The sequence below is a fragment of the Diplodia corticola genome (genome assembly GCF_001883845.1).
Source record: "Diplodia corticola strain CBS 112549 chromosome Unknown scaffold20, whole genome shotgun sequence".
In the NCBI taxonomy this organism is placed as follows: Eukaryota; Fungi; Ascomycota; class Dothideomycetes; order Botryosphaeriales; family Botryosphaeriaceae; genus Diplodia; species Diplodia corticola.
This window is the reverse complement of record NW_017971499.1, coordinates 181076-207616: the sequence shown is the minus strand read 5'-3', so window position 1 is coordinate 207616 and position 26541 is coordinate 181076. Positions and strand designations below refer to the sequence as shown.

The window sequence follows — 26541 nt, the reverse complement described above, 5'->3', positions numbered from 1 at the left end:
AGACTATATCACATCATGCCAGCTTCAAAAACGTCGAGTCCTTCCTCTGCCTCTCCCACGCGCTCCGCTCCACCCTCCCCACGCTCTTCCGGTACGCCGTCCCCTTCCGCCGCTCGATCCACAGCACGTTGTACCACTCGTACTTTTCCTCGCCGCTCCTCGGCCGCTTCTCGTAGTCCCACTCCTCGATCGGCTTCCGCTTGGCGGCGTGCATCCGCGCCCGGCTGCTGCTCCTGCTCATGCCCGTGTTGCTCCTGCTCCTGCTGCCCCCACCGCCGACGACATCATCCCCTTCGCCATCGCCGCCGCCGTTGTCATCGTCATCGTCGTCGTCTTCGACGTCCTCCCAGCACCAGCCCCTCGACAGCGCCACCAGCTCGATGCGCTGGCCCCGCGGCTCGATGTCGCAGATGCCCTCGAAGTTGGACTGCAGGATGCCGACCCACTCGCCGTCGGCGTCGACGACGGAAAAAGGGCCGGGGATGCGGCGCCAGGCGTGCGTCTCGACGTCCTGGACGGAGCGGTCGGGCCCGCGGCGGCCGAGGTAGAGCCAGGTGCGCTCGGTGCAGGCGGACAGCAGCGGGGTGAAGATCTTGGGGGCGACGAGCTGCAGCTCCTCGGCGGCGGCGGCGGCGGGGGCGGCGGCGGGGCCGGCGGCGCCCTGATGATCGGCCAGCGGGACGGGGTAGGCGTAGTTGTCGTGCAGGGCGAACTCGTCGATGTCGGGCTTGCGGGCCGAGGCGTGGCGGTAGGCCCAGGGGCGGCCGTCCGGGTGGTTGAGCAGGTCGTAGTCGCCGCGGACGAGGTCGCGCAGCGGGATGCGGTGGCGCGTCCAGCCCGGCGGCACCGTGTCTTTGGCGCCGTACTCCTCGATGGCGGTGCGGTGCTTGCACCACGTGCTCTCCACCTTGATCAGGTCCGTCTCGACGCTCTCGCGCACGAACCACACGACCGTCGGCACCGTGTGCGTCTGGCTCTCGCCCAGCGCCTGCAGCAGGCAGTCGTTGCCGCTGCGCCACGCCTCGGCGTCGATGCGCCCCTGCCACCCCATCCAGCTCCAGCTCGGCAGGATGTCGACCGCCTCGTCCTGCGCCGCCAGCGGCACCCGCCGCTTCATGCACGCCTCGTGCGACCCCCAGAGCAGCGCCACGTCGAAGAACATGGCCGGCAGCCCGCAGATGATGCCGCCCGCGAAGCTGCGGCTCAGCATCGTCGCCATGCCGGCGAACGAGTAGGGCAGGTCTTCCGGATACGTGAGCTCCTTCGTGTTGAACGCGTACACCAGCCGGGCGTAGTCGGCCAGGCTGGGTATTGGCTGCAGGAGCTTGTGCTTGCGCGGCAGCAGCATCGTGCCCATGCTCGACGCCGATCCCAAGCCGAGCTCGAGTCTCGGGTAGTGGATCTGCGCGATGTCTTCTTCCCAGGTGGCCGCTTCGCATTTCCAGTACACCGAGTCGTCCTTGAACATGATCTTTCTTCGGGAGAAGAGGTATTCCTGGAAGGTCCACGCGCGATGGGCGTACTTTGTCGGCACGAGCTGGGAAAACCACCCGTCTCCGTAGCTCAAGATCTGGGTGCCATCGCAGAGGGCGTGCACCTCATCCGAAAGGCTGCGTGGTTTCGAGACGCCCTTGATTCCGCGCAGGCCAAAGTCTGCAGTTTCTCCCTGCGCCGCCACGATGGTTACCGTGGCATTTGCGTATATGGAGGCCATGCCGTGGATTTGGTCCCAGAGCTCGTCCCCGTCTTCCTGCAGGATGCAGAGCGAGTCGACCCATAGGTATCTCCCGCCTATCAGCGGCACCAGCCCAATTGCATCTCGGATGGTCCGAGGGATTGCAACTCCGGCATCATCAAGGTAGCCTTCCTGTTGCAGCTGCTCGAGGTCTTCCCGAAGCGTCTTGTACTGATTAGCAGCGCCCCATACGTAGCTCAGCGCGACGTAAGGCTGTCCCGGCTCGGCTTCGACCAAACATCGGCGCTGTGTGTCAACGAGCCAGCGAGGGCTGGTGGAAGGTAGTTTGGAGTCAATAAAATTGCACCTATCACCGTGCTCTTGATGACATCTCCTCATCCATCTCTGAAACAATGCCGAGTCAATCCAGTCTTTGTCGCCAATGCTGTACTTCTTCCCGGGAGCATGGTCCGGGCTCCTTGCTGCGGCCTGCACGCGGCCTTCGAGTAGATCCAGCCGGTATTCGGAGACTATCTGGTCGCCGTGGGGGCTGATTCCGACCAGCTGGGCGCTCGAGCCTTCCGGGCCCCTCCAGACATGGACATCCTGGATTTGCGCCTTGCCAGGCCAACGGTCTCGGCGGATGAGGGCAGCATGGGCGGGACATGCGGATGGCTGGATGACGGTTGTGAACTCGCCGAGATTCAGGTGCACTGACGTCCCGCGAGGACACCTGAGCACCCAGCTCAGCCGGTAACAAACATCACATCCCGGACGCTTCGGAGTGCAGGTTAGCAAAGCCGTGGCTGGCGCAAAGGGCCGGGCATGCTCACAGAGCCGGACTTGGTAATGGTTTCCTGGTAAAGTCTCTCCCAGTGGAGGTCCGAGGCATCAAAATTCATGGTCCTCAGCACGAGATGATGGTTGCTTGTGCAGTGTGTGATTTAAGGAGGGGGCCGTTCGTGTAAGGAGCGTCACCGCCTTCTCCTGGATGACGTAAGCCAATGGAACACCACTAATCGCATCAAAGAACATTGAACTGTCGCGAGGTCGTAAACTTTCGAGGGTTTGCGCTATGGCTTGACCGACGTAGGAGCGGAAGCCGCTCTTTGTTGATTTAGAGCCTCGACCCTGCTTCCCCTGCCGCCCCTATTGGCCCCTGAGAGAACTGGTCCATGGCTAGCAATGGCGTACAGGCAGATCCGCTAGCCGAGAAGGACTGCTGATCCCACTGACAGCCGCCATGCATATTGTTTTTTTTTTAGAGCCACTGGCTCAATTCTGCCATGCCACGTCTACCGGGTGCACTCGCGGAACCAATTCCGATTTGCTCCTTCTGCGCCCCGACGTGTTAATGCAGGGCCTTATAGAACATGGGATATCCCGGTGTGCCTGAAACTGTATCCACCAAGGCTGAGGTTGGCACAAAGCCAGATGTGGCGTGGGCAGATCGACGAGCAGATGGTGTGCGATTTCTCACCAGATTGCGTCCATGTCCGGCCAAATCATGTCGATTGAAATCTTTCTTTGTCGATGATTTTGCATTCGAGGCCTCCAGGCGACGACGGCGATGGATGTTGTTCGCTGTGGAATTGATACCAGGCTGATTTCGTTACTACTCCCTGGTGAGCCTGGGCATGTTCGGGAAAAGGAAGAAGAGGTCGACTTATGGATCTCGGGGGACTGAAGGGAAAAAAGAAAAAGAAAAAGCAAAGAAAGAGAGGAAATCAACCTCTCCACCGCTGTAGTAACATGTATTCGGATACCATGTATAGACCCAGCAAGTAGGTCGAGAAGCCCGATCGGATATCGATAAAGATGAAGGCCGCATTTGAGATAAGCCGTATCCGCCAAGGCTGCACATATCGCGTTGGGGTAAGAAACGATTTGTCGATTGGAAATTAGTATGAGATGAAGACCATTCCGGCCGTGCAATTGTCTCTTTCGAAAGCACTCGGAGCTGTCAATGAGATGAAAATCGCTACCCGAAGAGTTGAGGTTGACAAGCAGTGTGTGGCTGAGCAGCTCCACAACGCGGAGTTTCGGGCCTAAATCGTTGGTAAAAGCGCGAGCACCATATTGTCTATCGCCCCAGGATGCAGCTTTCAGCTCCAATCCTCCAATTGGCATGGCTGGGTGAGATGACGGTGGCGTGCGACCGACTTGGGCACGTCGGATCGTGCATGTTTCGGACTCAAGACGGTCGCAGTGCGGCAAGCCGACGGCCAACTGGTAGACGTTGCCAGCGAGCTAGCTCCACTAAATATCGCACTGACCTGGTGGCAGAGATCAGTTGTGGGATGGGCGCTGGATGATATGGGTGGTGTCATCGAGGGGTTTTCGTGGATGCGTAGAGGGAAGGAAGGGACGCGGTTGCGCTCGGGTAGTCGAGGAAGCGGCGGGGCACGTGAACTTGATTGTCTAGCAGTTAGTGCAATCCTGTTTCCTGAGCGACCGCGAGCATCATACCCAATTCCAAGGGCACTGACTAAGGAGAGCCCTTCATGGCCACCGAAAGTTGAGATGACCGAGATGCGCAGATAGCCTTCGGCTCACAAGACACGCAGACATGAAATCGGTAGAGCAGGAAGCGGATGTGAGTTTTTCTTATCATTTCGGATTGCTCCGATTGTTTTGACGAATCTAGTCAATGAAAGATATACAGAAGATATACAAACAGATGAATCAACCATCGGTTGGTTCGACCCAAATACCAGACGCCACATGTTCGTAAAATTGGACGAGAGAGAAACCCTGGTGCAGAGGAAGCGAGACTCTCTCAGATGCGCTTGTCAGACAAACCCGCTCTGTCGCCCTTTATTTTGCAGTCTCGTGCCATCAGAATGTCTCTCCGCCTTCTCGTCCTGAAGGTAGGCTTGACAATATCGACGTCCACGCCCAACTCCGGAGGCTCTGGCTCCTCGAAAATGGTCGAAAGATATACGGAATCATCGCTGTCCGTCACCGATGGCGCCGACTCCCAAGAGTCCTTGCGGCAAATTGTGAGACTCTCAGAGTCGCCTGAGCTCGAAGGATATGCATTGCGGGTATTGTAAAGTTGAGATCCTGGGCCGATCACTTCAGGCCCATTCGTACCCGCGTACGCGCGAGCGATGGATGCGAGTATAGAATCATTGTCTCCCTTATGCTGTGCTCGGCGCGGTAGTGACGGGTCGGATCTGCAGCCGTCGGGATGGCTTGGCTCCAGGTCCAAATCATGGTCGCTGGAAGATTGGAAATCGTGGTAAAGATCGAGCACCTCGTCGATTGAAGGGATTGTGTAGATGCTGATGTGATTCAAAACGTGTGGGTAGCGTGCGCCTGTGGTAAACAGTCAGCTTGTTCGTTTGCCAAATCAGACAGCGGTGAAGGAAAAGGTTACAATGGAAGTGGGTGAAAAGAATATGCGCGAGTCAGGGCTGCTTGCGGGACTGGGAACCGGGTTGGCACGTATGTTGAACTGGGGTGCAGTGCATATGAAAACTCCAATGCATACCTCTAATATCTCCTCTGGCAGTTGAAACGGCAATATCGTCCTCAGCTCCCGGTGCCATCCTAGTCTCTTTTCTGCGCGTCTCCCCCCAGGAACCAGCGGCTGTCGTCATTTCGAGCGATTCACTTAGTGACTCTGGAAAGGCTTCCTGAGGCAGTCTAGCTCGACGGTTGCGAAGGAATAGACGGAACGATGAGTTAGTGCAGGTTGATGCCTTGGCGAGTGAGCATCCAAGTGGAAAAGAAACGGTCTGCTTATAATCCGGGGGCCCCACGGCATTGCCACAGCGTGGAGGGCGGGAAACAGGCTGACAGTAAGCTGAAACACATCTCACTGCAGGGAACAGTGAAGTTTGGTAGAGGCAGCGTTGGTTCGATCCCGAACGGGCTAAACAGTTGTTTTTCCGACGTTGCCTTCTCGCTAGGTCGCAACGATCTGTTGCTGTTGGCCTTCTTTGCACACTACAGAAAGGGCAGAATGGGTCCGATTCCCGCGGCCAGATTTCTATCTATATTCAGAGGCGAGGCACGCAAACGTGTTGGACCTATGCGCAAGGCTATGTGGGGCCTGCGGGTACGGATCGGCGTAGATCCAACGGTAGGAGAAGAGTTGGGGGCTGTTCAATATGAGGAGGACCCTTCTAGCCACTGTCGGCCGCAAACGGTTAAGAGCAAAGCTGGGGAGCTCGAATCATGTCCTGAAACGGCAGAAGAGGATTCGACGTGTCGCGCAAGAGACATCTGAAGCGGCGCCGAGGGCGGACGTTTGTTGAGCGTCAGCAGCAAGCTGAGTCACCAACCGTAAACTGCACCCGCCTTGATCGCAGCTGACGCCGATTAGCGACGCCGCCGATGCCCTCATCGGGTCCGAGGCGCAGAAATTGGCGTGCCGTTGCATGCAGAAAGGCTCTCGCGGCATCGAGGCTGCAAACTGGAAATGCCGGCTCGAGCGGCAGCGGTGGACTAAACCGTGAGGCTTGGTGCCAACCAAGGAACTTGCTGCCACAACAGGATGCATGGCCCAGGTCAGGCAGTCTGCAGACAAGCGGGCGATGGCACGAGGCGGCGATTGCTGCTATTCTGGTGAGCGGCGTGGGCAGGATCTGGTCGGGTTGGGGCCATGTTGGAGCGGCTGCGCCACGACGCCACGCGAGTAATGGCGCACGGAGAGCGGCGAGCAAGAGCGGACGGTGACAAGTCTGCTGGCGATGGAGCCGGCGCTGGGCTTGTGGGGAAGACGGCGACGTGTTTGACAGGCGTCAGATGATGGGCGGCGCCGATCGAGAGGGCTGGTGCAACGGCGCTGTTTGCGTGGAGACACGGCGAGTCGCTCGCTGATAAGAAGGTTGTGCAACGGCATGTGAGAAGAGTGGGCGCGCAGGGCGGAAGCGCGCAGGGCGGAAGCGTGGCCGGCGCCGGATGGTGTTGGGACGAGAGGGCTGGGGACTCGGGGAGGCTGGCAGGCGGTCGCTTGGAGCTCAATCAGAAACCAGAGAGCACCTCGACAGGCTGCTGCGTCACAGCACAGCTTCTTCAACATTGTCTTGCTGCTGCTCACACAGTCACACTCCCCCGACACACACGCACCGCGCCCATCGGATTGACCTGCCTGCACGCGCCGCCAGCTCGCCGTGCTACCGGTAGCGCCTGCCAGCGCGAACAGCTCCGCCGCGCCGCGATTCAGCGCAGCGCCGACCGCCAGCCCAGCCGTGCTGCGCGATTGACCGTCATTCCTGCCGCCTCGCCCGCAGCCAGCTCAGCGCATCCCTCGCAGCCCTTCCGGTCCGACCGACCCCGCCGCGCGCGCCCGCCCACAATGGGCTCCTACACGTTCAAATGGTACGCGAAATTGCTTCGTTTCGCGCGCCCAAGCAGCTGATCTCCGCGTTAGGGAGGGTCCCGCCAGCGACGTCTATGTCACCGGCACCTTCGACGACTGGGCCAAGACCGTGCAGCTGGACCACAAGGATGGTCGTTTCGAGAAGACGGTCCAGCTGCCCGTGAATGACGACAAGGTGCTTTATAAGGTGAGGTCCCACCCGGTGCGCCCGAGTCTCACCGTGCCGTGCGCGCTCCAAATCCCCGCTGCCTGCAAACCGGATTTCGTCACCTGGTCAACGCACACACCGCTTACCGCTCCACCCATAGTTTGTCGTCGACGGCAATTGGACCACCAGCACACAGGCCCCTCAGGAAGACGACGGCCACGGCATCTACAACAACGTCCTCCTCCCCGCCGACATTTCCTCCCCCCCATCCGCTCACATCATGTCTTCCGCCGCCCCCGATTCCACCACCGCCCAGCTTGCCGCCGACGAGCCCAAAGAGACTCCCAGGGCCGAGGACGTCCCCGGCGCCTTCATCGAGACCCCCGCCAACGAGCTGCAGTCCTTTTCCGTGAACCCCATTCCTGCCTCCAATGGCGATGCGAATCCCATAAAGCTCGCCCCCGGCGAGAAGGTCCCTGAGCCCGGCACCCTCCACTCCAACACCGTCGAGTCGACCGTCCAGGACGATGAGGAGCTCAAGGCCCAGGACGAGGAGAAGGAGCAGGCCTTTGGCGTGACCCCGCTGCCTGCCTCCAACACTGCCGGCAACCCCATCACCCTGGCGCCTGGCGAGAAAGTCCCCGAGCCCGAGTCCATCTCCGCAAACAACATCCACAGCAACGTCACGCTGGACAAGGAGTCGTATGAGAAGGGCGAGTCGCTTCCGCCGCAGCTTGGCCCCGTCGTCACTCCTGAGGCCGAGCGTGGCGCCGCCATGTTTGACATCCCCGGCATCACCTCCACCACCATCCCCGAGTCCAGCCTTCCCATTGGATCTGGCCCGAGCGCGACCGACGCCGATCCTGGTGTGACCGTCCAGTCCGCGCACCCTGAGAGCACCACCGCTGCTCTCGCCGGTCAGGTTCCCAAGGAGCCGCGCAGCGTTCCCGATGTCGTTTCGGAGAGCCAGGCTGAGGCTGGAGCTGCTCCCGAGGCCTCCGCAAACCCCGTTGCTGTCGACGAGAAGGCCGAGACGGAGCAGGAGCTTCTTGAGAAGGTTCCCGAGCAGCCGGCTACTTCTGAAAACTCGCCCGTGGCCAATGTTGCTGGCGCTGTCGCTGGTGGTGTTGCGACTGCCGGTACCATCGCACTTGGCGCTGCCGTCATGGCAAAGGACAAGGCCTCTGAGGCTATTGGCGCTGCCACCACAACCGAGTCGTCTCCCGAAGAAGTGCCCAAGGTTGTCAGCGATTCCATCGAGGATGCTCACGCTAGCCCTGAGGCGGCCGCGAACCCTGAGGCTGTGGCCGACAAGGCTGAGGTTGAGGATGAGCTTCTGAAGAAGGTCGCTGAGTCGAACGCCACGGGTCAGACTGCTGAGGAGAAGGATGTGCCTGCTGCGGTTTTCAGCTCCATTGAGCAGTCTGGACAGAGCCCTGAGGCTGCCGCGAACCCTGAGGCCGTGGCCGACAAGGCTGAGATGGAAGAGGAGCTTCTTCAGAAGGTCCCTGAGAGCGAAGCCAACGGAGCTGCTTCCACCAGTGCTGTCCCTGACGTCGTCAAGGAGTCCATCGCCCAGGCTGATGCGAGCCCTGAAGCTGCCCTCAACCCCGAGGCGGTCGAGGCCAAGTCTGCCATGGAGAGTGAGCTGAAGCAAGAGATCCAGCCTACGGACGAAATCGCCGATGTTGCGCCCACCGAGAGCGCCGCTCTGTCTGCCACGGCTCCTGCTGCTACGACCGAGGCCGAAAACGATCTCAGCCCCAAGGCGCTGTCTCCGGATGAGCCTCTCAAGTCGTCCAGCGAGCCCTCGGTCCCCGAAACCTCGCTCACCGTGCCTCCGGGATCCGACGCAAAGGTGAATGAGGTTCCTGGCGACCTCAATGCTCCTGCCGACAAGCCTGCGCGGACCGAGGTGAGCCGCGATGTCAGCCCCCTGGGCGACCCTGCCGCTCCTACCACCACTGAGCAGACCGAGCCCACGGTCACCACTGGCACCGAGACCACCACTGCGCCCGCGACCTCGGGGGCCGATGCCGAGTCTGCTCCTCCCACTACCACTGAGCAGACTGAACCCACCGTCACTACCGGCGCCGAGACCACTACCGCGCCTGCAACTTCGGAAGCCACGGAGGCCGACCAGAAGCCCCCGGCCACTCCGGCCAAGTCGGAGAAGGACAAGTCCGCGCCTGGCACCCCTGCCTCCTCTGGGTCTGACAAGAAGGCCAAGAGGCGTAGCTTCTGGGGAAAGATCAAGGACAAGTTCACTGGAGGCGGTCACAAGGAGCAGCCGCAGCCAGCGGCGTCTTCCTGAGTCGGCTTAGAATTTGATACCTCACAGGTCGGAAGAGGCGACTCGACCTAACGGCGTGCAGTTAGAATAAAAGGTGGAAGAAGAGTGCCAGTCGTCGAAGCGATTCAGTGGATACCTGCCCGCGAGCATGAGCAACCCAGTTGCCATTTTGATATCGGAATGATGATGAAGTGTGGTGGGGGTTCTCTAGGTTTTAATGGCAATGGCAGTCGGACTGACAGAAGGAATGTCTTGTTGGGGATGGGAGGTCTTCTGCATTTCTTGGTTTGTAGCCCGTCTTTTTTTCCTTTTTTACTGCGTGTGTAACATCTCCTCCACGCCTCTCCTAGTCCACTTTCTGTTGGCAGTCTCTCTTGTTGTTGATATACCTCGGCTCGTACGTACTCTAAGGTACCTATAATCATTTCATTTTCTTGAGTCGGTTGGCGCTCATGGGTTTGCCGGCTTGTTTCGATTTTGCTTGAAGCTTTTGTTTGCTTCAAAGCAGCTTCGCTCGTTGGCCTATCATGGTGCTCTAGAAGATTCCTGCATCGTAATGCACATCTCATTTCCTGGTCCAACCTTCCTTTAGCTTGCGTCCACACGTCTTGGCAGCGTTTTTGGCGAAATCGCTTTGTGCGTTTCTGAAATAATCCAATCTTTTGCGCCCTAGGCTTTTTTTACAGCCGATTTGCATAGGAACCTTACTGAGTGGAAGTCGAGGTATTAAAGTGTTGACATTCTGCAATGTCCAATCGCAAAAACGAAGTGTTCGCGGACTTGTAAAGCACACCCCGTGTCTCGTGTTCTTCACGAGTCTATGATCCGTCCGTGCCTTTTCATTGCACACACATATATCCTTTGGCAACCACTCATCCACTCCTTTGAGAGAGACATGAAGCTAACGCTCTCACTTTGCTTTTCGTGTCTAAAGAAACAAAGTCTACGGGCAACTAAAGTCATTTCACCTTGGCTCCTTGGGGCGCGTTTTATATAACGCCAGTGCCACCTGCTGTGGCTCTTTGCAGTGCATTGGTAATGCTCCAATCTTACTGTTGCTGAAATGCAGCATCTCCTAGACATGAAGAGGAATGGCGTTGGCAGAGAAAAATGGCAATCGATAACTATGCGACTTGAATGCTCCGCGGTTGCGACTTGCGAGTTGGTCTGAGAGAACTGCGAAAGTACGATGACCTGCCAGACGAGATAGCCGCGCAAGAGCAAGTATTTGGTCAGGAGGGTATCCTAATCTTTCAGCGTGCTCGTTGAGTGCGTGCGCTATCTGGCTTCCAGAGTGGTGTAGACAGTGGTCCTTGAAAGTACGAAGGAGATCAAAGGGTACGGCTAAAGCAAACATTGAAGCACGAGCCCATGGATTTTTCTGGGTCAGTAGGCAGCGGGTGATGGTCTTTTCGATCCACGTTCCGCTGGTTGACAAGCCTAATTAGGACGGATGGTTTCTTGATATAAATAAAGCGAGTTGCTCTCACTCCGAGACTGGACTCTACACTCTGTTACCTTCATCCTTTTTCCGCCAATTCAAGTCAAACATGTTAGTCTGGGTCAATCCTTTCTCACATATGGGAGAAGAGGCCGTTCGCGATTCTGGTTGGTCAAGTAGGCACTCGGTTCTCGTGACCTCGTTCGAAACGACTGTGATGGTCAGCATTGTTATATGATGATGGCGTTCAATAGCAATACAAAATAGCTACTTCCTCCGAGACTACGTATCTCACATTGACCAACACTGCTCATATGGATATATGCCATGATACATTTACTAGCGGACTCAGTGCCAGTGGAATCGGGGTTGTAAAGCAGAAGTAGACTGTTAAACAAAAAGAAATAACATGGGGACATCAGTGGCTGCAAAAGAGGATGGGCTGCCAGTGACCTTGCCACTTGATATGCTACGAAGCTTGTCATATCTGGAACCGTGAAGGGGGCCATGTGAGCAATTTGGCACTTACTTCTTTAACAAGTATATGTACTGGGTTTCCAAAGAGAACCGAATTTTCAATGGCAAGAGAAGATTCTGGGTTCAAAAACTAAAGAAGAGAGTGCGACGATATCGACTTGGGAAGCCGCAACGGTACAACAAATCTAAGCTCCGGCCTCCTCGCAGCCGGATCTTCGATGCTGCAATACACCAACAAGGACTAATGGTGAAGTACACAATCAACACGTGTGGCAGAACCATGCTCCCTCATTCCCATCAAAAGGTACAACCAGTTGAATGCAGACAATTGCAAGCTCCGGCCGGCTCCCACAAACGCCAGTGAGAATAGTCCAGTGTGTGGAATAGTTCGCCCATCTGTCCTTGTGAGCACAAGGCTCTAAGTCCTTATTGTCAGAGGGAGAAAAGTGAAGAATGGAACACGTTATAAAGGTCCCTGATCCCCAATTACCGCCTGAGCGAGTCGAGAGCACAAGCACCAGCTCATCCGCGCGCAGCCGGTGGCTCAGCACGACACATGACCGAACATATATCCGGCGTCAACTCCGCGCCGTGGGCCATCAGCAGCATTATGGGTTGTTTCGTTGCCTTAAATACGGCTCATCCTCAGCGCGCCTTGATCTGCTCCTCTGACCATCGAGGTTGGCATTTGGAAAATCCGCAAAGTTCTGAGATCAACTTGGACTGAGCATGACCTGATTTTCCGGGCGTATCGGCTTCCAGCGAGCCGGACCAAAATGTGGTATTGGAGCTTGTTCGTGGTCTCAAAATGATGATGATGATGATGGTGATGATGATGAACACCAACAGTCGTTTATGATGAAAGCGAACAACAGGGCAATCTGGCGGCCAACGTTCGTTACACGAAGGTGCCGCAGGCCTCTGATTCTCTGCTCACCACCTTAAACTACAGGTTATGTGAGCTGTAAAAGACGCAGTAAACAGAAACCACGAACGGCCGAAGTATCCATCGAGTCCTTGTCACTCTCCACCTTGCTGCATAGTGGAATTGGCTCACGAATATACACAGTCCAGCCATCTCCCCCATTTAAAAGCACGCTGTTAACAACAGACCCTACACGGGGTCCGATCAAGTGAGTTCTGTCTGCGTTGAAGCTGATTAATGCAGCAAGCACGGGGGTTTCTGATAGGGCGGGAAAACCCAGCACCAGGATGGAGGCTCGATAAAATGAAATAAAATAAAAACGTCGTAGAGAATGTGGCTCAAACACTTCTCTGCCGCACATTTTCGCCGATGATGTTTGGAAGCGAAAGCCTTCACTTTCGGGTTTCGTGGTCGTGGTGGACAGAGCGACTTGTCTTTGCTAGCCAGCCGGGAGGATTTAACATGCTGGCCGCTCTCCAAGCTGATTGTCTATCTCTCATTCTGCGAGGATAGTAAATGATGCAAGACTGAACCAATTAAGGCTGAGAAACTCTAGCAACTTTCCTTAATATTGAATTACACGCCATGGCATCAGCACCCCCTTGCTGGCAGGCATTTACATATGTGATGATGCTAACAGACGGCCAGTACTTTGAGCACAAAATTCGTCCAAGTGTTGCCCGTAGAGGCCCTATACACATAGCTTTCCGGCCTTATAGGAATAATCTTTTTTTTTTTTCACTTAGTCTCATGTACATACATACAGTCCATCCTGTGATCCTCGACCATTCCCACGTACAATTTCTTTTTACACAGTATCGCAATGGGGATATCGAAACGACAATACCTACCACCAAAAGAATAATACCCAGCGAGTGTCCCATCACATTCACTCACACAGCCTTACAGGAGCGCCCTTTCACGGTACTGCTTGATACCAACGGCCACTGTTCACAGTGAGAAAAACACTCGGTGTCAGCTCACGGAAGTCTTATCCTGTAGAGGAAAAACAACATTGACATCAGCCAAAACAGGTCCACTTACCAAGAAGCACAATCAGCCACCTCATGAGGCCTCCGCCCTTACCTTTCGCGCCCAGGCCCGCGAGGGCGAGGAGCCAGTTGGTCTTCGCGTTTCCGTTGCGGTCGAAGTTGGGCTTGAGCTCGCTCATCTGCTTGTACTGCTTCTGCTTCGCAGCCGTGTACGGCGGGTAGCGGACGGCGAGGAGGGACTCCATCCAGCCGGGAGTAGTCGTCACGGACCGGCGATGAGTGAAGGAGTCGAACGAGGCGCGGCCACGGTAGGCGCCCTGCCCGCTGGTGCCGACACCGCCGAACGCGAGGGTGGGGATCGACGCGTGGAAGAAACCGCTAGAGCAGCATGTCAGTTCAAGAAGGACAGCTTTTTTGGGAAAGAAAAATAGAAAAACCTACTCGTTGACTGAGGCACCACCGGAACGGGTCTCGTTGAGGACTGTTTTTGCCTGTCTCAGAATTGTCCACTCGGGCGAGGCGATCATTTACTTACCTCTCTCCGTCTCCTTCTTAGTACCGAAAGGATAAACACCCAGCGGGGTGTCATGGACCTCGTTGGCAATCTTAATGGCCTCATCGAGGTCCTTGACTGGTAGAACGGGAATCAAAGGACCGAAACTCTCCTCGGAAATCAAGATGTCGTTCTGGCTCTCGACCTGCACAACGGTGGGCTCAAAGAACAAGTCAGACTCATCCATAGTGCCGCCCATCAGGATCTTGCCACTGCTCTCGTCGAGCATCTTCCTCAGCCTCTTGAATTGCCTCTCGTTCACGATATGGCTGTAGTCCGGGCTCTTGCGCGCGCCTTGCGGGAAGAACTCGTCATACGCCGTCCGCAGCTCGGCAAGCAGCGCCGGCAGGATCTCCTGGTCGACCATGATGTAGTTCTGGCTGACGCAGACCTGGCCGGCATTGTGGAGCTTCGCCCAAAGCAACCGGCGCGCGGCCAGCCTGGGATCGGCATTCTTGGTGACAATGGCCGGGTTCTTGCCGCCCAGCTCCAGCGTCACGGGCGTGAGCGTCTCGGCCGCCTTCTTCGCGATGATGGTGCCCACGCCCACGCCACCCGTGTAGAAGATCTTATCCCACTTTTGGTCGAGCAGGGCCGTCGTCTCGGCAACGCCTCCCTGGACTGTGGTGTAGGCGGTGGAGTCGAGCGACTCGCGCATCACCTTCTCCATGACGGCAGCGGCGGCGGGAGCATTCTCGCTGGGCTTGAGCACGACGGTGCAGCCGGCGGCGATGGCGCCAATGACGGGCCCGAGGGAAAGCTGGATGGGGAAGTTGTAGGCGCTGACCCCGCATCAGCATCCTGCCGTAGCCGCCGCGGGGAAATAATGTATTCAAGGAGCTCACCCGATGACCAGGACGGTGCCCAATGGCTCCTTTCTGATGTGCGGCGAAAGGAGCTTGTTCGCGAGAGGGATGTCCGGCGCCTTCTCGTCCTTGACCCATTTCGGCAGGTTGTTCTGGACGAAAACGATGTCGTTCAGGACCCAGCCGTACTCGGCCAGGTACGTCTCGAAGGAGGACTTGTTCAGGTCACTCTTGCAGGCCTCAAGGATAAGCTGCTCGTTGTCCTTCAGCCTGCAGCCCGGGCGCGCGTTAGCAAAGGGCGCGGAAGTCGCGGAGGTGGAGGGTGCACTTACCCCCAATACAGCTTGCGCAGCTGCTTCAATCTGTACTCGACATCGCGGGTCTTCTGGGTGCTGAAGGTGGTGCGGAGGAGGTTGACGGTCGAGGGAATGGCCTCGACGGGCGTGTATTGGAGCTCCGGGAGCGTCGACATTGTGGGCGAGGTAGAATTGGCGGAGGTTGAAGGCGGGGCAAACTCGAGGTCGAAGGGGGCGGAATAAGCGGCTTTTGAAGAAGATATGAAATGCAGCCCCCACCGCGGCTATAAGAAGACGCGCAATGCGGCGTGAACGTGAAGCTGACGCGCTTGGCCGTCTGAGCGCGGGCGCCTCGGCTCAGTCAACCCCTTCCCCATCCGTGCATCGCTTCATGTTGCATCATACCTTACGTACGGAAGGAGCTGTAGCACGGAACGAATGTAGTGAAACACCGTCTCTGAAATGCCACAAGCGAGAGCTCATGAAGCATCCTTGAACCGTTGCGCCAATAGTTGAGAGGAGAAGTTTCGAATATTTAGTATTCCTCAAGTTTTTTCGCCGTTTCCCATGACGCGATGTCCAGTACATCCATGATACAAGAGCTATTGTACAGATTCCAATTATCGACCCATTATATGAGAAGTCGTTCCACAAGCATCGATCCGTCAATTTTTCAGTTCTTCGGCTCCTCCTTGTGTTCCACCTCCGTAGACGTAAACGGCTCCGACATCTTAGGGCTCTCTTTCGCCACGAGCGCTTCTTCCAGCTCGGGGCCGCCAAAGCTCACCTGGCCAGAAGTGAAGTCCTCGTCGCTGATGTTCTCCAGCCTCTGGATCTCCCTCCGCAGGTAGCTCACCACAGTAGCGAGTCCAGAAGGGTTGATCTCGTCCGCTTTCCAGATATTCCTCCATAGCGCCGCCGCCATCATGGCGTCTCCCTTCACCAGAGCCTCGTCATACGCCGCCATGACGCCGCGCCACTGGATGAACAGGTCCTGCAAGTACCTGTTGCGGATGCCTCGCGCCTGCATGTTGTGATGTATGACCATCTTGTTCTCCGCCTCGTAGAAGAAGTGATCGAGCAGGTGCTGATGCCACGCCGGCGCGTGCTCCTTCGGGAACTGCCTGATCCGCGTCGTCAACGCATACATGTGGAGGAACGTTATCTGCGCCCAAGTGTTGAAAGTCGGCGTAAGACCCAATCCTGCGAAAAACCCGGACTACGCATCAGCACTCATTCATCTCCTCAATCCACCCTCCCGCTCCCTCCGCCCCCTCTCACCCAACCAATTTTCCCAAAAGGGAGGGTAGAGCAAAGCAGAGCAGAACAGAGCAGAGCAGAGCAAATCACAATTCCCCATCCATCCATCCTCGCTCACTAACTCACCTTCATACCACCAACTCCCGCCCACACCCACACCCAAATCCTCCCCCTTCGCCGTCTTGGGCGCCTCGCCCTCGGCGTCCTTGTCGACGCGGTACTCGGCCTGCCGCGCGCACGCGCGGAACAGCATCTCCGTCCCGCCGTACGCGACGTACGTCTCGGTGCTGCCGCCGGCGCGCCGGCGCAAGCCCTGCGCGATGGCCCGGCTCATGTCCGCGTGCGACGGCCCGCCCGCCGACGCGCTGGCGTACGCGTCGCCCGGCGTCGCGCGCTGCGCCTGCTGTGCGCGGATTGGTTCGTCGTCGGTTTCGGGCGCGGGTTTGGGCGATGCGGCGGCGGGTTCGGCGGGGAAGGTGGGCGGCGGCTGCTGCTGCTGCGCGGCGGCGGTGGCGCGCGGGGCGGAGGAGAAGTCGCGGCGGCGGAGGAGGGGGGATGAGGAGACGGGTGCGGTGCTTCGGCGAGTGGTTGCCTGTGAGGTAGGAGGCTGTTGTTTAGGACGGGGCGTTCTTGGAGCAATGGATGGTGGTTATGGGTTTTTTTCTTTCTTTACCTGACTGAAGCTGGAGGCGTGGTGTTGCAGGGCCCGTTTGCAGGCCCTGCAGGCGAATGAGGAAGCCATTGGCGGGTGGTTTGAAGGGAAGACGAAAAAGACGAGAGTGTGGAGTGGCGGGCAGGCTGCAGGTGGGATGTATGTACAGGCGTAGAGCGCGCGCCGCTTACTTTTTGATGGCCCCGACTCGTGGATTGGGAAAGCTTGGGCCACCGTCTACGATCAATGACTTCACCATTATGGTAGCCGCATTGGCTTTCAACCAAAGCACAACAATGATTGCAAAAATTGGTTGTTTTACCAGCTATTTAAAGCGTCCTGTCTGAAGCTCCAGTCCGCCTGAATTTTTGTTGTGCAGAGATCCCCGATTCCGATCAGCTACTCGTCGATGTCCACAGCGCTCAAGCTGGTGTACCGGTTGCCTCGCGCGGTGACATAGTCGAAATCCTCATCATTCTCCTCCACAACCTCACGACTCTTCGCCAGCACATCCTCAATACTCCAGGCAATCCTCTCTGCTCCGGTGCGAGCTCCCCCAAGGTTGCCTGCAGCCGGGCCGAGTCGCAGGCCAGCCAACCTGCCAGTGACGAACAGCGGCACGTCATCCTTCCACATGAGGTCATCATTCAGGCACGGTAATCCTCCATGCCCGTGGATAGGATAGTCCCTGTTCATCGACTGAAGGCAGGGTAGGGTTTGGAAGTCTGTCTGGATGCCTGTGGAGAAGTAAATGTAGTCGATCGGTGGGAGTTCAGGAATCGGAGGGTCCGTATTGACCATCCATGTCTGAGTCGAAGCATCATACGACTTGCTCTTGATCACTGTATGTGTGTGAAGCGCGACACGCCCGCGAGCCATGTGCTGTTTGAGAATCTTGTGGAACGGCGGCGTGATGCTGCCTCCTCCGCGAGCCGCTTTGATCTGCTCAAGACGTTCTGGATCAAAAGTTAGTATCAAGGGCCACGAATCCGACCGTGGAAAGGCAACTGACCCTCATCTGTGTCTGCAGACCAGAAGATTGCTTGTTCAATGTTCCTGAACTTTCCCATCCAGGCCAAGTCCACGTCGAACGGCTTAACCTTGCATCCACTTCGCATCAAATGCCACACTTTTGTGACACCCTTTCGAACCGCCATGTCTGAAACCTGAGCGGAGGTCAGGCCCCCACCAACGACCAACACATTGGTCTCTTTCTTGGCCTTCAACTTGGCTGAGACAATAGGGTCGGGGAACTGCTGGATCTGCATGGCGTGGCACATCTGCGGGCAGCCCTGCTTAGGGTCGATGTTCGGGAGGCTCGGGGCATTGGCAGGCCCCACTGCAAGAACGACTGTCCTGGCATGGTACGCCCCATTGTTCGTGCGAAGCGTGAAAATCTTGTCCACGTCTGAGACGTCGCGAACGCAGCCGTACTCAATATCCTGGACTTGCTCCTGCTTGATCAGACCATCGCGAAGGCCGTACCGATCGGCTATGCATTCGCAGTGCTCGGCAAATAGAAGGCGCGAAGGTCTGAAGTAGTCTTTGCGATCACGTTCATCAACTTCGACTTCGGAGTGGGCTCTGAGGGGCATTAGCATGTGTGTTTTGCGCTGTGATCTGACGGTCATACTTGCGAGACTTGGTCCTCTTCTTCCTGAGGTGTTTGCTAACCTCCTTGCCCACGCACTCTCTGATCTCGATGAGCTCATTCTCCCGGCGCTGTTCGTAAGTGTATGCCAGCAATCCATCTCTGTCGCAGGGGTCGACATGCCAGAACATGGGACTGCGCAAGTTTGTGATCTCGAAGGTTTTGAACAACCTGTTCCACCGGCTCAGCCATTGGTCGCCGGACCCATCAAGCACCAAGGTGGAGTATCGTCGCCCGAGTCGGGGAGCAGCCTGCGTGACCTGGCCGTTCTTCCAGTTCTTGATGCTCATGCTTGCGCCGTGCTTCCGAATCCAATGGTAGCGCTGGTGCTCCTCGTCAGTGAAGATTGCAGAGGGAGTGTGCTCGCATAGACGAGCAGCAACTGCGAGGCCGCAGGGGCCAGCGCCTATTATGATCACATCGTGAACAAAGATGCTGTTCTCTCTTGTTGGGCTGTCCATGTTGTTGGTAAGGAATGGAAAGACTGAAGACGGGCACGCTGAAGGAGCCGAATAAAGGTGAAGAAGCTGAAATATTCTTACTTGCATGGGTTGGGGCAATATAAGGTCGACCTGGCCATCTTGAATACCTTGATGGTTGTGTGGCCAGAGACCCTGAAATCAACAGCACGGTTTCAGCAAGTGCGATGACCAAGCCAATCAGAGCCCTGGGGAACGGCTCGAACAGACTAGGAAACCTGCGGCTGGTTCCTGCGGCTTTTGGGGGGGCACCGTCATCGTGATTCAGAGTCATGTCCACCTGAGGGGAGTCCGTAGTGAGCACCTTGATGGCACTCATCAGTCGGCCAATGCCTGGGCCACATTGTTGAGATCCTAAGAGCCAGATAAATTGGAACACAACGGACAGACTCGCTTTGAGTAGGAGACTCAAGGATTCTCGGTTTGTGAGGCATGTCGGTGACTACATAGAAAATACGTGCGCAAGGCGTGCACTGAAGTAGCTACCACGTAAGTTTTCCATCCCAAAATCCTGGTCGAGTTCGTTACCGGAAATACAGGAGGCTGTGGAATAGCATGAAACCTGAGAACACACAGAATGCGCAAGTGAGGAAAGACCGGAGCGTGGCGCCCTAAAAGGCTTCCATGATGGGGGACGATGAGCCCGCCACGTTTGCAGCTTCTGTTCTGGTGTGGAGTGTGGGCGCAAGCGAGAAAAGTTGTTGCCGATGGTCCACGCGCCTCGGACCGTCTTTGATTTCCAACCGCGTCAACTTTCCCGTTTCTAGAGCATCAACCGATCATCAAAACCATGCCATGCGAAGAGTGGTAGTCACCGGTCTAGGTGCGGTCACGCCGCTGGGCGTTGGTGAGAGCTTTACCCACGTGGTCGCTCCGCTCGTGGGCTGACACATGGCCCCGCAGGCATCCGCAGAACATGGTCGCGCCTCATCGACGGCCACTGTGGCGTGGTCTCGGTCAGGGACCGTAGCCCTCAATTTGCTGCGCTACCAAGCCAGGTTGCCGCCCTCGTCCCATCCGGGCCCAAGGAAGACGGAGGGTGGATGGCGAAAGAATGGCTTCAACCCGGTGTAAGACACACCAGCCGCCAAGTGCACGACATCTTTGCTGACCCATGCAGGATGAGCGCAAAATGGCTCTCTTTGCCCAGTACGCCATGGCCGCCTCGCAAGAGGCGCTCGAGGATGCTGCGTGGCACCCGAAGAAAGAGGAAGACCTGGAGGCTACCGTCCGTCTCTGCTTGCGCTGACGTAAAGACGTCTGGCTGACATGAATAGGGTGTCTACATCGGCTCCGGCATCGGAAGCTTCGACGATGTATATGAGACATCCATCGCGTATGAGAAAGGCGGCTACCGAAAAGTCTCGCCGTTATTTGTGCCTCGCCTCCTCATCAATCTCGCTGCAGGCCACATCTCTATGCGCTTTGGGCTGAAGGGCCCGAACCACGCAGCAACAACAGCTTGCACCACTGGCGCCCATGCAATTGGGGATGCAGCTCGCTTCATTTCGTATGGTGATGCAGATGTCATGGTCGCTGGCGGCGCAGAGTCCTGCATTCACCCTCTAGCCATTGCAGGTTTTGCTCGTGCCAGGAGCCTTGCGACGGATTGGAACGACGCGCCTCATCTTGCCTCTAGACCATTCGACAAAGACAGGGCTGGCTTCGTGATTGGCGAGGGTGCCGGTGTGCTTGTTCTCGAGGTTCGTTAGCATAGGCAGTCTTTTGGAGTATGCATCGCGCTAATACGTCAACAGGAACTCGAGCACGCGCAAGCTCGGAGAGCTAGAATCTATGCAGAGCTGAAAGGATACGGTCTTTCGGCGGATGCCCATCACATGACTGCTCCTCGAGAGGACGGAAGCGGTCCGCTTCTAGCAATGAAGCGAGCTTTGAAGCATGCGAAGCTACCGCCGAGCGCCGTTGATTATGTAAATGCACATGCAACATCGACGGTTCTGGGCGATGCGGCGGAGAACCTCGCCATAAAATCTCTTCTCTTGGGGGAGCAAGGTCGGCCAAAAGCGGCAGATATCAACGTCAGCAGCACGAAGGGGGCCATAGGCCATCTCCTCGGCGCTGCCGGGTCTGTCGAGGCAATTTTCACGATTCTTGCCATTCACCACGTACGTCTGGTCCCAGGGAGAAAAGGCTCATTGACTGACCATGCTCGCAGGGAATTCTTCCGCCAACGCTGAATTTGGAAACGGCCGGGGATCCACCTGAAGAGTTTGACTGCAACTACGTTCCAAAGGAGGCACAGAAACGGGAAATCGCGGTTGCTTTGTCGAATTCGTTTGGATTCGGAGGAACGAACGCTAGTTTGTGCTTTAGTAAATGGCAGTAGCGACAGGTACGGCCAGAGAAGAATGCAGAAGGACCAATATGAACTCCCCGTGACATCCATATATTACCTGGCTTTAACCAGGATGGGACTGATAAGAGGTCGTTAGCGGCTTCCTTACCCCACCTTGGCCCAAGCGCTGGGATGAGCATGTTTCCAGCCAGTGATAGCAGACAAAAAAAAGACTCCACCCGCCATCGGTCACTGCCGACGGCACAGAGTGCTCTCGCCTCTTCTTTTTCCTGCCCGCCCGCTCGCTGGCTCATCTGGTCCTCACTCACTTTCTCTTCCGTCGGACGTGATGGCTGACCTGCCCCAAAACATGCCTTCCGCCGGGAACAGAGTTGTAGCCGAGGACAAGGTTACGTTTCTGGGAAATGTATCGAAGAAGGCTGAAATGTACCATGGCCGCGTGCCATACCTGCGTCGGCTACCCTTCTCTGCACTTGCCATAATCATTGTGATAGCCATGGTCAACGCCGCCGCCTGGGTGGCTGTCGGCATCGTTCTCGTAAGCAGCACCTCACATCCCGCAAGATAACAAAAGGATAGAAAGAAAACCACCAGTAACAGATGCTGACCTTGGAACTGCAGCATTTTCATCCGTCAGTACTGCCATCTATCAGAGGAGAGAGATGAAACTTGTCTGACGCTCATGCTAGGGCGCTCATTTCCACGGCCATTCTCTCCTACACTCTTGGCCTGCGTCATGCCTTGGATGCAGACCATATTTCTGTTCGTCTGCCCCATGCTGGAGGATAGATCTGAGTACTAAAGCGAGCACATAGGCCATCGACCTCATGACCCGTCGTCTCATTGCTGCAGGCCAGAGGCCGGTGACGGTTGGCATGTTCTTCTCCCTGGGGCACTCAACGTATATCTCACCTCGTTTGCCCCCCTCTCTCTCCAGACACACACGTCCTAACCCCATCTTTCCAGGATCGTCATAGTCACCTCCATCGTCGTCGCCGCCACGGCCTCCGCCGTCTCCGACAAGTTCGACAGGTTCTCCCACGTCGGCGGCATCATCGGCACCTCCGTGTCGGCCGCCTTTCTGATCCTGCTGGGCATCATGAACGCCTACATCCTGTACCGAATGATAAAGCAGCTGAACGCGCTGATCGCCACCCACCCCAGCGATGAGGTAGAAGAGGACTTCAAGATCCAGGGAGCCGGATGCCTCTTCAACGTCTTCAAGGGCATGTTCAGAATGATCGACCGGTGCGTCATCCTCCCTCCCTCCCTCCCTACCGCTCTCCTCTCCCACCACCACCACCACCAACACTCCCCTCCCCACACCCCAACGCAAACAAAACAAAGCAAACCCACAACCTGACCCCCACCACCCTCGACCACCACAACAGCCCCTGGAAAATGTACCCCCTCGGCCTCCTCTTCGGCCTCGGCTTCGACACCTCCTCGGAAATCGCCCTCCTCGGCATCTCCTCCATCCAGGCCGCCCGCGGCGCCTCCCTCTGGCTCATCCTCGTCTTCCCGCTCCTCTTCACCGCCGGCATGTGCCTGCTCGACACGGCCGACGGCGCCCTCATGCTCGCGCTCTACACGTCCGCCAACAACAACGAAAACGAAAACGACCGCATCGCCACCCTCTACTACGGCGTCGCCCTGACCGGCCTCACCGTCGCCGTCGCGCTCGGCGTCGGCACGCTGCAGCTGCTGGCGCTGGCGCTGGCGGTCGGGGTCGGCAACCCCGAGGGTCGCTTCTGGGAGGGCGTGGCGCGGGCGGGCGACGCGGGAGAGATCGTCGGCGGCGCCGTGTGCGCGTCGTTTGTCGTTTGTGGCGTCATGGCCGTCGTGTTGTATGCGCCTTGGCGTCGGTGGGTGGACGCGAGGCGTGAGAGGGTTGTGCCGCGGTGGCGGGGGGAGAGCGGGCGGGACGGGCGGGATGGGGATGGGGACGGGGATGGGGAGACGGCGCTGGTTGGTGCGGGTGCGGGTGCGGGTGCGGCGGAGAGGCCTCGTGGTGGTGGTAGGAGGAGTACCCCGTATGGCACGGTTGAGATTCTGGATGACGAGGAGAATCGGCACCAGGTCATGGGCCGGGACGAGGGCAATGGCAAGGGTGGTGGGCATCAGGTCTCTGCGCGAGAGGTTGGTGAGCGGGCTTGAAAGAGGTAGGGTCGAGCAGGGCGGTATGTCTGCGGAGTAAGTACGGGGATTGCTAAGCGGTTGGAAGGTCTACTCGGCGGGTCAGGGCTTTTCTCGGTGTAGAGTAGTAAGTAGTACGTTCGATGGATGCTTGTGTGGAAGCAGTGGCTCTTTCTTCTGCATGCGCGAAATGGCATTACCCATTACTTTCTACTACTGCATACCGTACAATAAAACGCCCACGCATCCTCAAAAGCAAAGCTGGTATCGTCACAATCACTCCGTAGGAGCTGCCTGAATATTTTGAATCTCCGCCTTGGCCTCTTCCCACGAGGCTTGGTTCCTCTTTGCCCATTCAATGTGGCACTTAGCGAAGGCGATCTGACTCTGTTAGTATTGCGTAGAGCGCAGCTTCCGAGAAAGGACCTCACCATATAACGCCTCAAGTCCTCTTCCTTCTCAGACTGGAATCTCTTGAGATCCTTCAACACGCCTACGCTGGCATCCTTGACGTCCTTCTCCGCAACTTCCAATGCTTGTTCAAGCTACGTGAGGGTTAGCCGGCAGTTAAAAAGGGCTTGGATCACTGTCATCACCTGAGTAATGCTCTCCCTCGTCTTGCCAATCTGGTCCCTACGTGTTCTTTCCGGGTCGACATCCACGATACCGTGGAAAGCATGGCTGACCCGACCGAAGATCTTCGACGTTACAAAGTTTCCGCTGGGCGTCTTCTTGTGCACCGGAGATGATGGCTCAGACCGATGAGGCTGGCCTTGTGCGGCTGACGGGGGCGAGTGGGATTCGCCATGAGTAGGCGGGAAGTCGGAGTCAATAGATGCTGCGTCTTCTTCAGGGCGCGGGGGATCGCTGTTGCTACGCTGGGATGCAGCAGAGTTGGATCTCCTCGGCGGCGGGCCCCCGGTCTGGTTGAGGTACTGTTCTATCCTTTTAGCTTCAGCCTCGCTCTGCTCCAGTGACTGAAGCAGATGCCTCTTCCTGTCCAGCTCCTCCTTAGTCATCTCTTCTTGCACGCGCTTGAGGATGCGGTATCTAAGTACGTCGCGGACGATGCCGGCAAACTGGGCACTCTCCCTCATTGGCTCCGCAAAGCCTGCACTCAACGCAGACGACAGTTCACCAGTCTGGATATAGGTCGAGTCGACAGCCTGGCCCATCTTCTCAATGGCCTGCGACAGCGTACGTGACTGTTCATTCAATGCGAAGGCGTTGTATCGTGCTCCTAATTCCGCCATATCGCTTCCCCACGAGTTGAGATGAGCGAGTGCCCGGCGATTCACTTTCTCCATACTTCCTTGCAGAAGTGCCTCCAATTCCTTAGAGGAAGCTTCGAAATTGACAAAGTAGGGGTCGAGCTCTTCTTCAGACAGGTTTTGTGACGTGGGAGGAAAACGGCCAAAAATCTGCGGTCCTGGTATCGTGTGCGCCGCAGTAGAAGGCTGCGACTGGTGTAGGGGCGGCGAATTCGGCGTTCCCGACGAGGCACTCCCGCTGCTAGACCTGAGCTTTGCCGAAGCTGATGGTATAGGAAGGTAGTGGTGGCCCGGGGTCGGGTTGGCGGCGTCGAGCGGGGGTGCCTTGAGCTTGTTCGATGGGAGCGATGCTACCGGGTGAGAGTGGAGGACCTCGCTCTATCCATAGTCAGTAGCAGTACACAAGAAGTTTCAGAGCTCATCAAGTCCGCATACCCAGCTGACGTTGGGGTCCAGAAATCTCCACCAGACACCATCTTCGCGGACTTCCTGCATCCTCCTGCACCGGTTAAGGAAAACAGCGAGCATACGCTTGCGCAGCTCTATAATCCCAACATCCTCTTTCGCCTTCATCGGCTTCGCTACATAGTCGGCAGTGGTGTGCTTTTCCGGAATTGGAGGGATAACAAGGGTTGGGTGTAGGTTGACGAGCACGTTGCGCAGAGACGCGAACTCAGAGTACCTCCGGCGGACCTCTAGATCCTACACAGCTGACTTCAGTATTACGCGAGCATGCGCGGATGCAGGCGCACCTACTCCGGTCCTAATGGCGTAGACAATGTATTTGCCCCCGCCTTCCGCACTCTTGCCAGCATCGGTGATAAGAATAGGCAACTGCGGGTTCTCATAGAGGATTTGCTCAATGCGGCTGTCGTAACCGCCCTTCTTTGGCTCGATGCGCTGAGGCTCCTGGGGTTCGTCGTCGTACTCAACATCGCTGAGGTCTCTACGGTGGGTAATGTATTCTGGCGAGCCGAAGGGCGGGGACGACGCCTCAGACGGCGGGGTCATCGGGCGAACTGGAGCATCGCGTTAGGACAACAGGAACAGGCATCGCGGGGGCAGAAGAGTTGGCGTACATCCGCCGGGGGAGCCAAAATGGCCGACTTGCGAGGGCGAGGCATCGTGGCGCTCAAACGAGCCGTACGGGTTGTTATCCTCGTCGTCCCACATGGCGGATCGCTGCGCGGGGCTGGGCAGACGGAAAAGCTGGAGAGTCTTCAGGCGCACTAGATCGCGACGTTCGGGCAGACGCGTGGGCGCGGTGCAGGCGGGTTGTGGAGAGAGTGCGCGATCTGCAGAGCTGCGATGTTGAGCGAGAGAGCCTTGGGAATGGGGCTGGAGAGGTGACGTCTGTTTGGGTGCCGGCTCGCCCTAGCGTGGCGCTGCCCGTCTATCCGCAATCCGAGGGTGCCTGCCTGCCCATCTCTGCAACCAGTCCAACGCAGCACCCATGCGATTGCGTCGGTGCATCCACAAGAGATCATCGCTGACTCTTCTAAACGATATGCACAGGTATGCGCAAGACACCCGACTTCTTCACCGTGGGTCCCTGTCCAGAATTTCGTCTTCATACCTGTACTAGAAGCTTTGACACCCTCTTGCATGGTAGGTGCTTTCGTGATGCTCCAGCTGCAGATTGTTGATGCTGAATCATGACTGGGCCATAGCCCGCCATACAGCCCAAGTCCCTAAGTCTTGCAGTGCTGCAAGCTTGGAAGGATGGTCAGACGGCGTGCCGGCTATCTGCGACAATTGCGCAAATCCCTTGACTATGTCCGCTCCGCCCTATTGATTTCACGATTTCTATTTAAAGACCCATTGTTGGGCACCCAAA

The 26541-nt window shown here is 57.1% G+C and overlaps 9 protein-coding genes across 9 annotated transcripts; 3 read left to right on the top strand and 6 right to left on the bottom strand.

Annotated features, from left to right (window-relative positions):
• Positions 1-13: 13 nt before the first annotated feature.
• On the bottom strand, positions 14-2577 carry BKCO1_2000072 (heterokaryon incompatibility protein; the record flags this gene model as incomplete). Its single annotated transcript, XM_020272255.1, has 2 exons — positions 14-2452; positions 2509-2577. 2 exons carry the CDS (start codon positions 2575-2577, stop codon positions 14-16), a joined length of 2508 nt encoding a protein of 835 aa, XP_020131060.1.
• Positions 2578-4454: 1877 nt separating this feature from the next.
• On the bottom strand, positions 4455-5280 carry BKCO1_2000071 (uncharacterized protein; the record flags this gene model as incomplete). Its single annotated transcript, XM_020272254.1, has 2 exons — positions 4455-4996; positions 5172-5280. The coding sequence occupies 2 exons, from the start codon at positions 5278-5280 to the stop codon at positions 4455-4457; spliced, it is 651 nt and encodes a 216-aa protein (XP_020131059.1).
• Positions 5281-6983: 1703 nt separating this feature from the next.
• BKCO1_2000070 (carbohydrate-binding module family 48 protein) lies at positions 6984-9469 on the top strand (the record flags this gene model as incomplete). The annotated part of the gene is made up of 3 exons (XM_020272253.1): positions 6984-7006; positions 7059-7194; positions 7316-9469. The coding sequence occupies 3 exons, from the start codon at positions 6984-6986 to the stop codon at positions 9467-9469; spliced, it is 2313 nt and encodes a 770-aa protein (XP_020131058.1).
• Positions 9470-13194: 3725 nt separating this feature from the next.
• On the bottom strand, positions 13195-15114 carry BKCO1_2000069 (aldehyde dehydrogenase; the record flags this gene model as incomplete). The annotated part of the gene is made up of 6 exons (XM_020272251.1): positions 13195-13238; positions 13336-13661; positions 13725-13764; positions 13819-14618; positions 14682-14912; positions 14975-15114. The coding sequence occupies 6 exons, from the start codon at positions 15112-15114 to the stop codon at positions 13195-13197; spliced, it is 1581 nt and encodes a 526-aa protein (XP_020131145.1).
• Positions 15115-15611: 497 nt separating this feature from the next.
• On the bottom strand, positions 15612-16940 carry BKCO1_2000068 (ubiquinol-cytochrome c; the record flags this gene model as incomplete). The annotated part of the gene is made up of 3 exons (XM_020272250.1): positions 15612-16141; positions 16325-16790; positions 16872-16940. 3 exons carry the CDS (start codon positions 16938-16940, stop codon positions 15612-15614), a joined length of 1065 nt encoding a protein of 354 aa, XP_020131146.1.
• Positions 16941-17249: 309 nt separating this feature from the next.
• On the bottom strand, positions 17250-18962 carry BKCO1_2000067 (fad binding domain protein; the record flags this gene model as incomplete). Its single annotated transcript, XM_020272249.1, has 3 exons — positions 17250-17806; positions 17863-18434; positions 18484-18962. 3 exons carry the CDS (start codon positions 18960-18962, stop codon positions 17250-17252), a joined length of 1608 nt encoding a protein of 535 aa, XP_020131137.1.
• Positions 18963-19775: 813 nt separating this feature from the next.
• Positions 19776-21327, top strand: BKCO1_2000066 (beta-ketoacyl synthase; the record flags this gene model as incomplete). Its single annotated transcript, XM_020272248.1, has 6 exons — positions 19776-19827; positions 19884-20050; positions 20101-20208; positions 20258-20683; positions 20738-21106; positions 21157-21327. The coding sequence occupies 6 exons, from the start codon at positions 19776-19778 to the stop codon at positions 21325-21327; spliced, it is 1293 nt and encodes a 430-aa protein (XP_020131138.1).
• Positions 21328-21646: 319 nt separating this feature from the next.
• Positions 21647-23454, top strand: BKCO1_2000065 (high-affinity nickel-transporter; the record flags this gene model as incomplete). The annotated part of the gene is made up of 6 exons (XM_020272247.1): positions 21647-21835; positions 21919-21929; positions 21987-22059; positions 22113-22198; positions 22264-22545; positions 22689-23454. 6 exons carry the CDS (start codon positions 21647-21649, stop codon positions 23452-23454), a joined length of 1407 nt encoding a protein of 468 aa, XP_020131139.1.
• Positions 23455-23709: 255 nt separating this feature from the next.
• Positions 23710-25877, bottom strand: BKCO1_2000064 (sorting nexin-41; the record flags this gene model as incomplete). Its single annotated transcript, XM_020272246.1, has 6 exons — positions 23710-23814; positions 23865-23978; positions 24030-25082; positions 25140-25406; positions 25461-25723; positions 25784-25877. 6 exons carry the CDS (start codon positions 25875-25877, stop codon positions 23710-23712), a joined length of 1896 nt encoding a protein of 631 aa, XP_020131140.1.
• Positions 25878-26541: the final 664 nt, after the last annotated feature.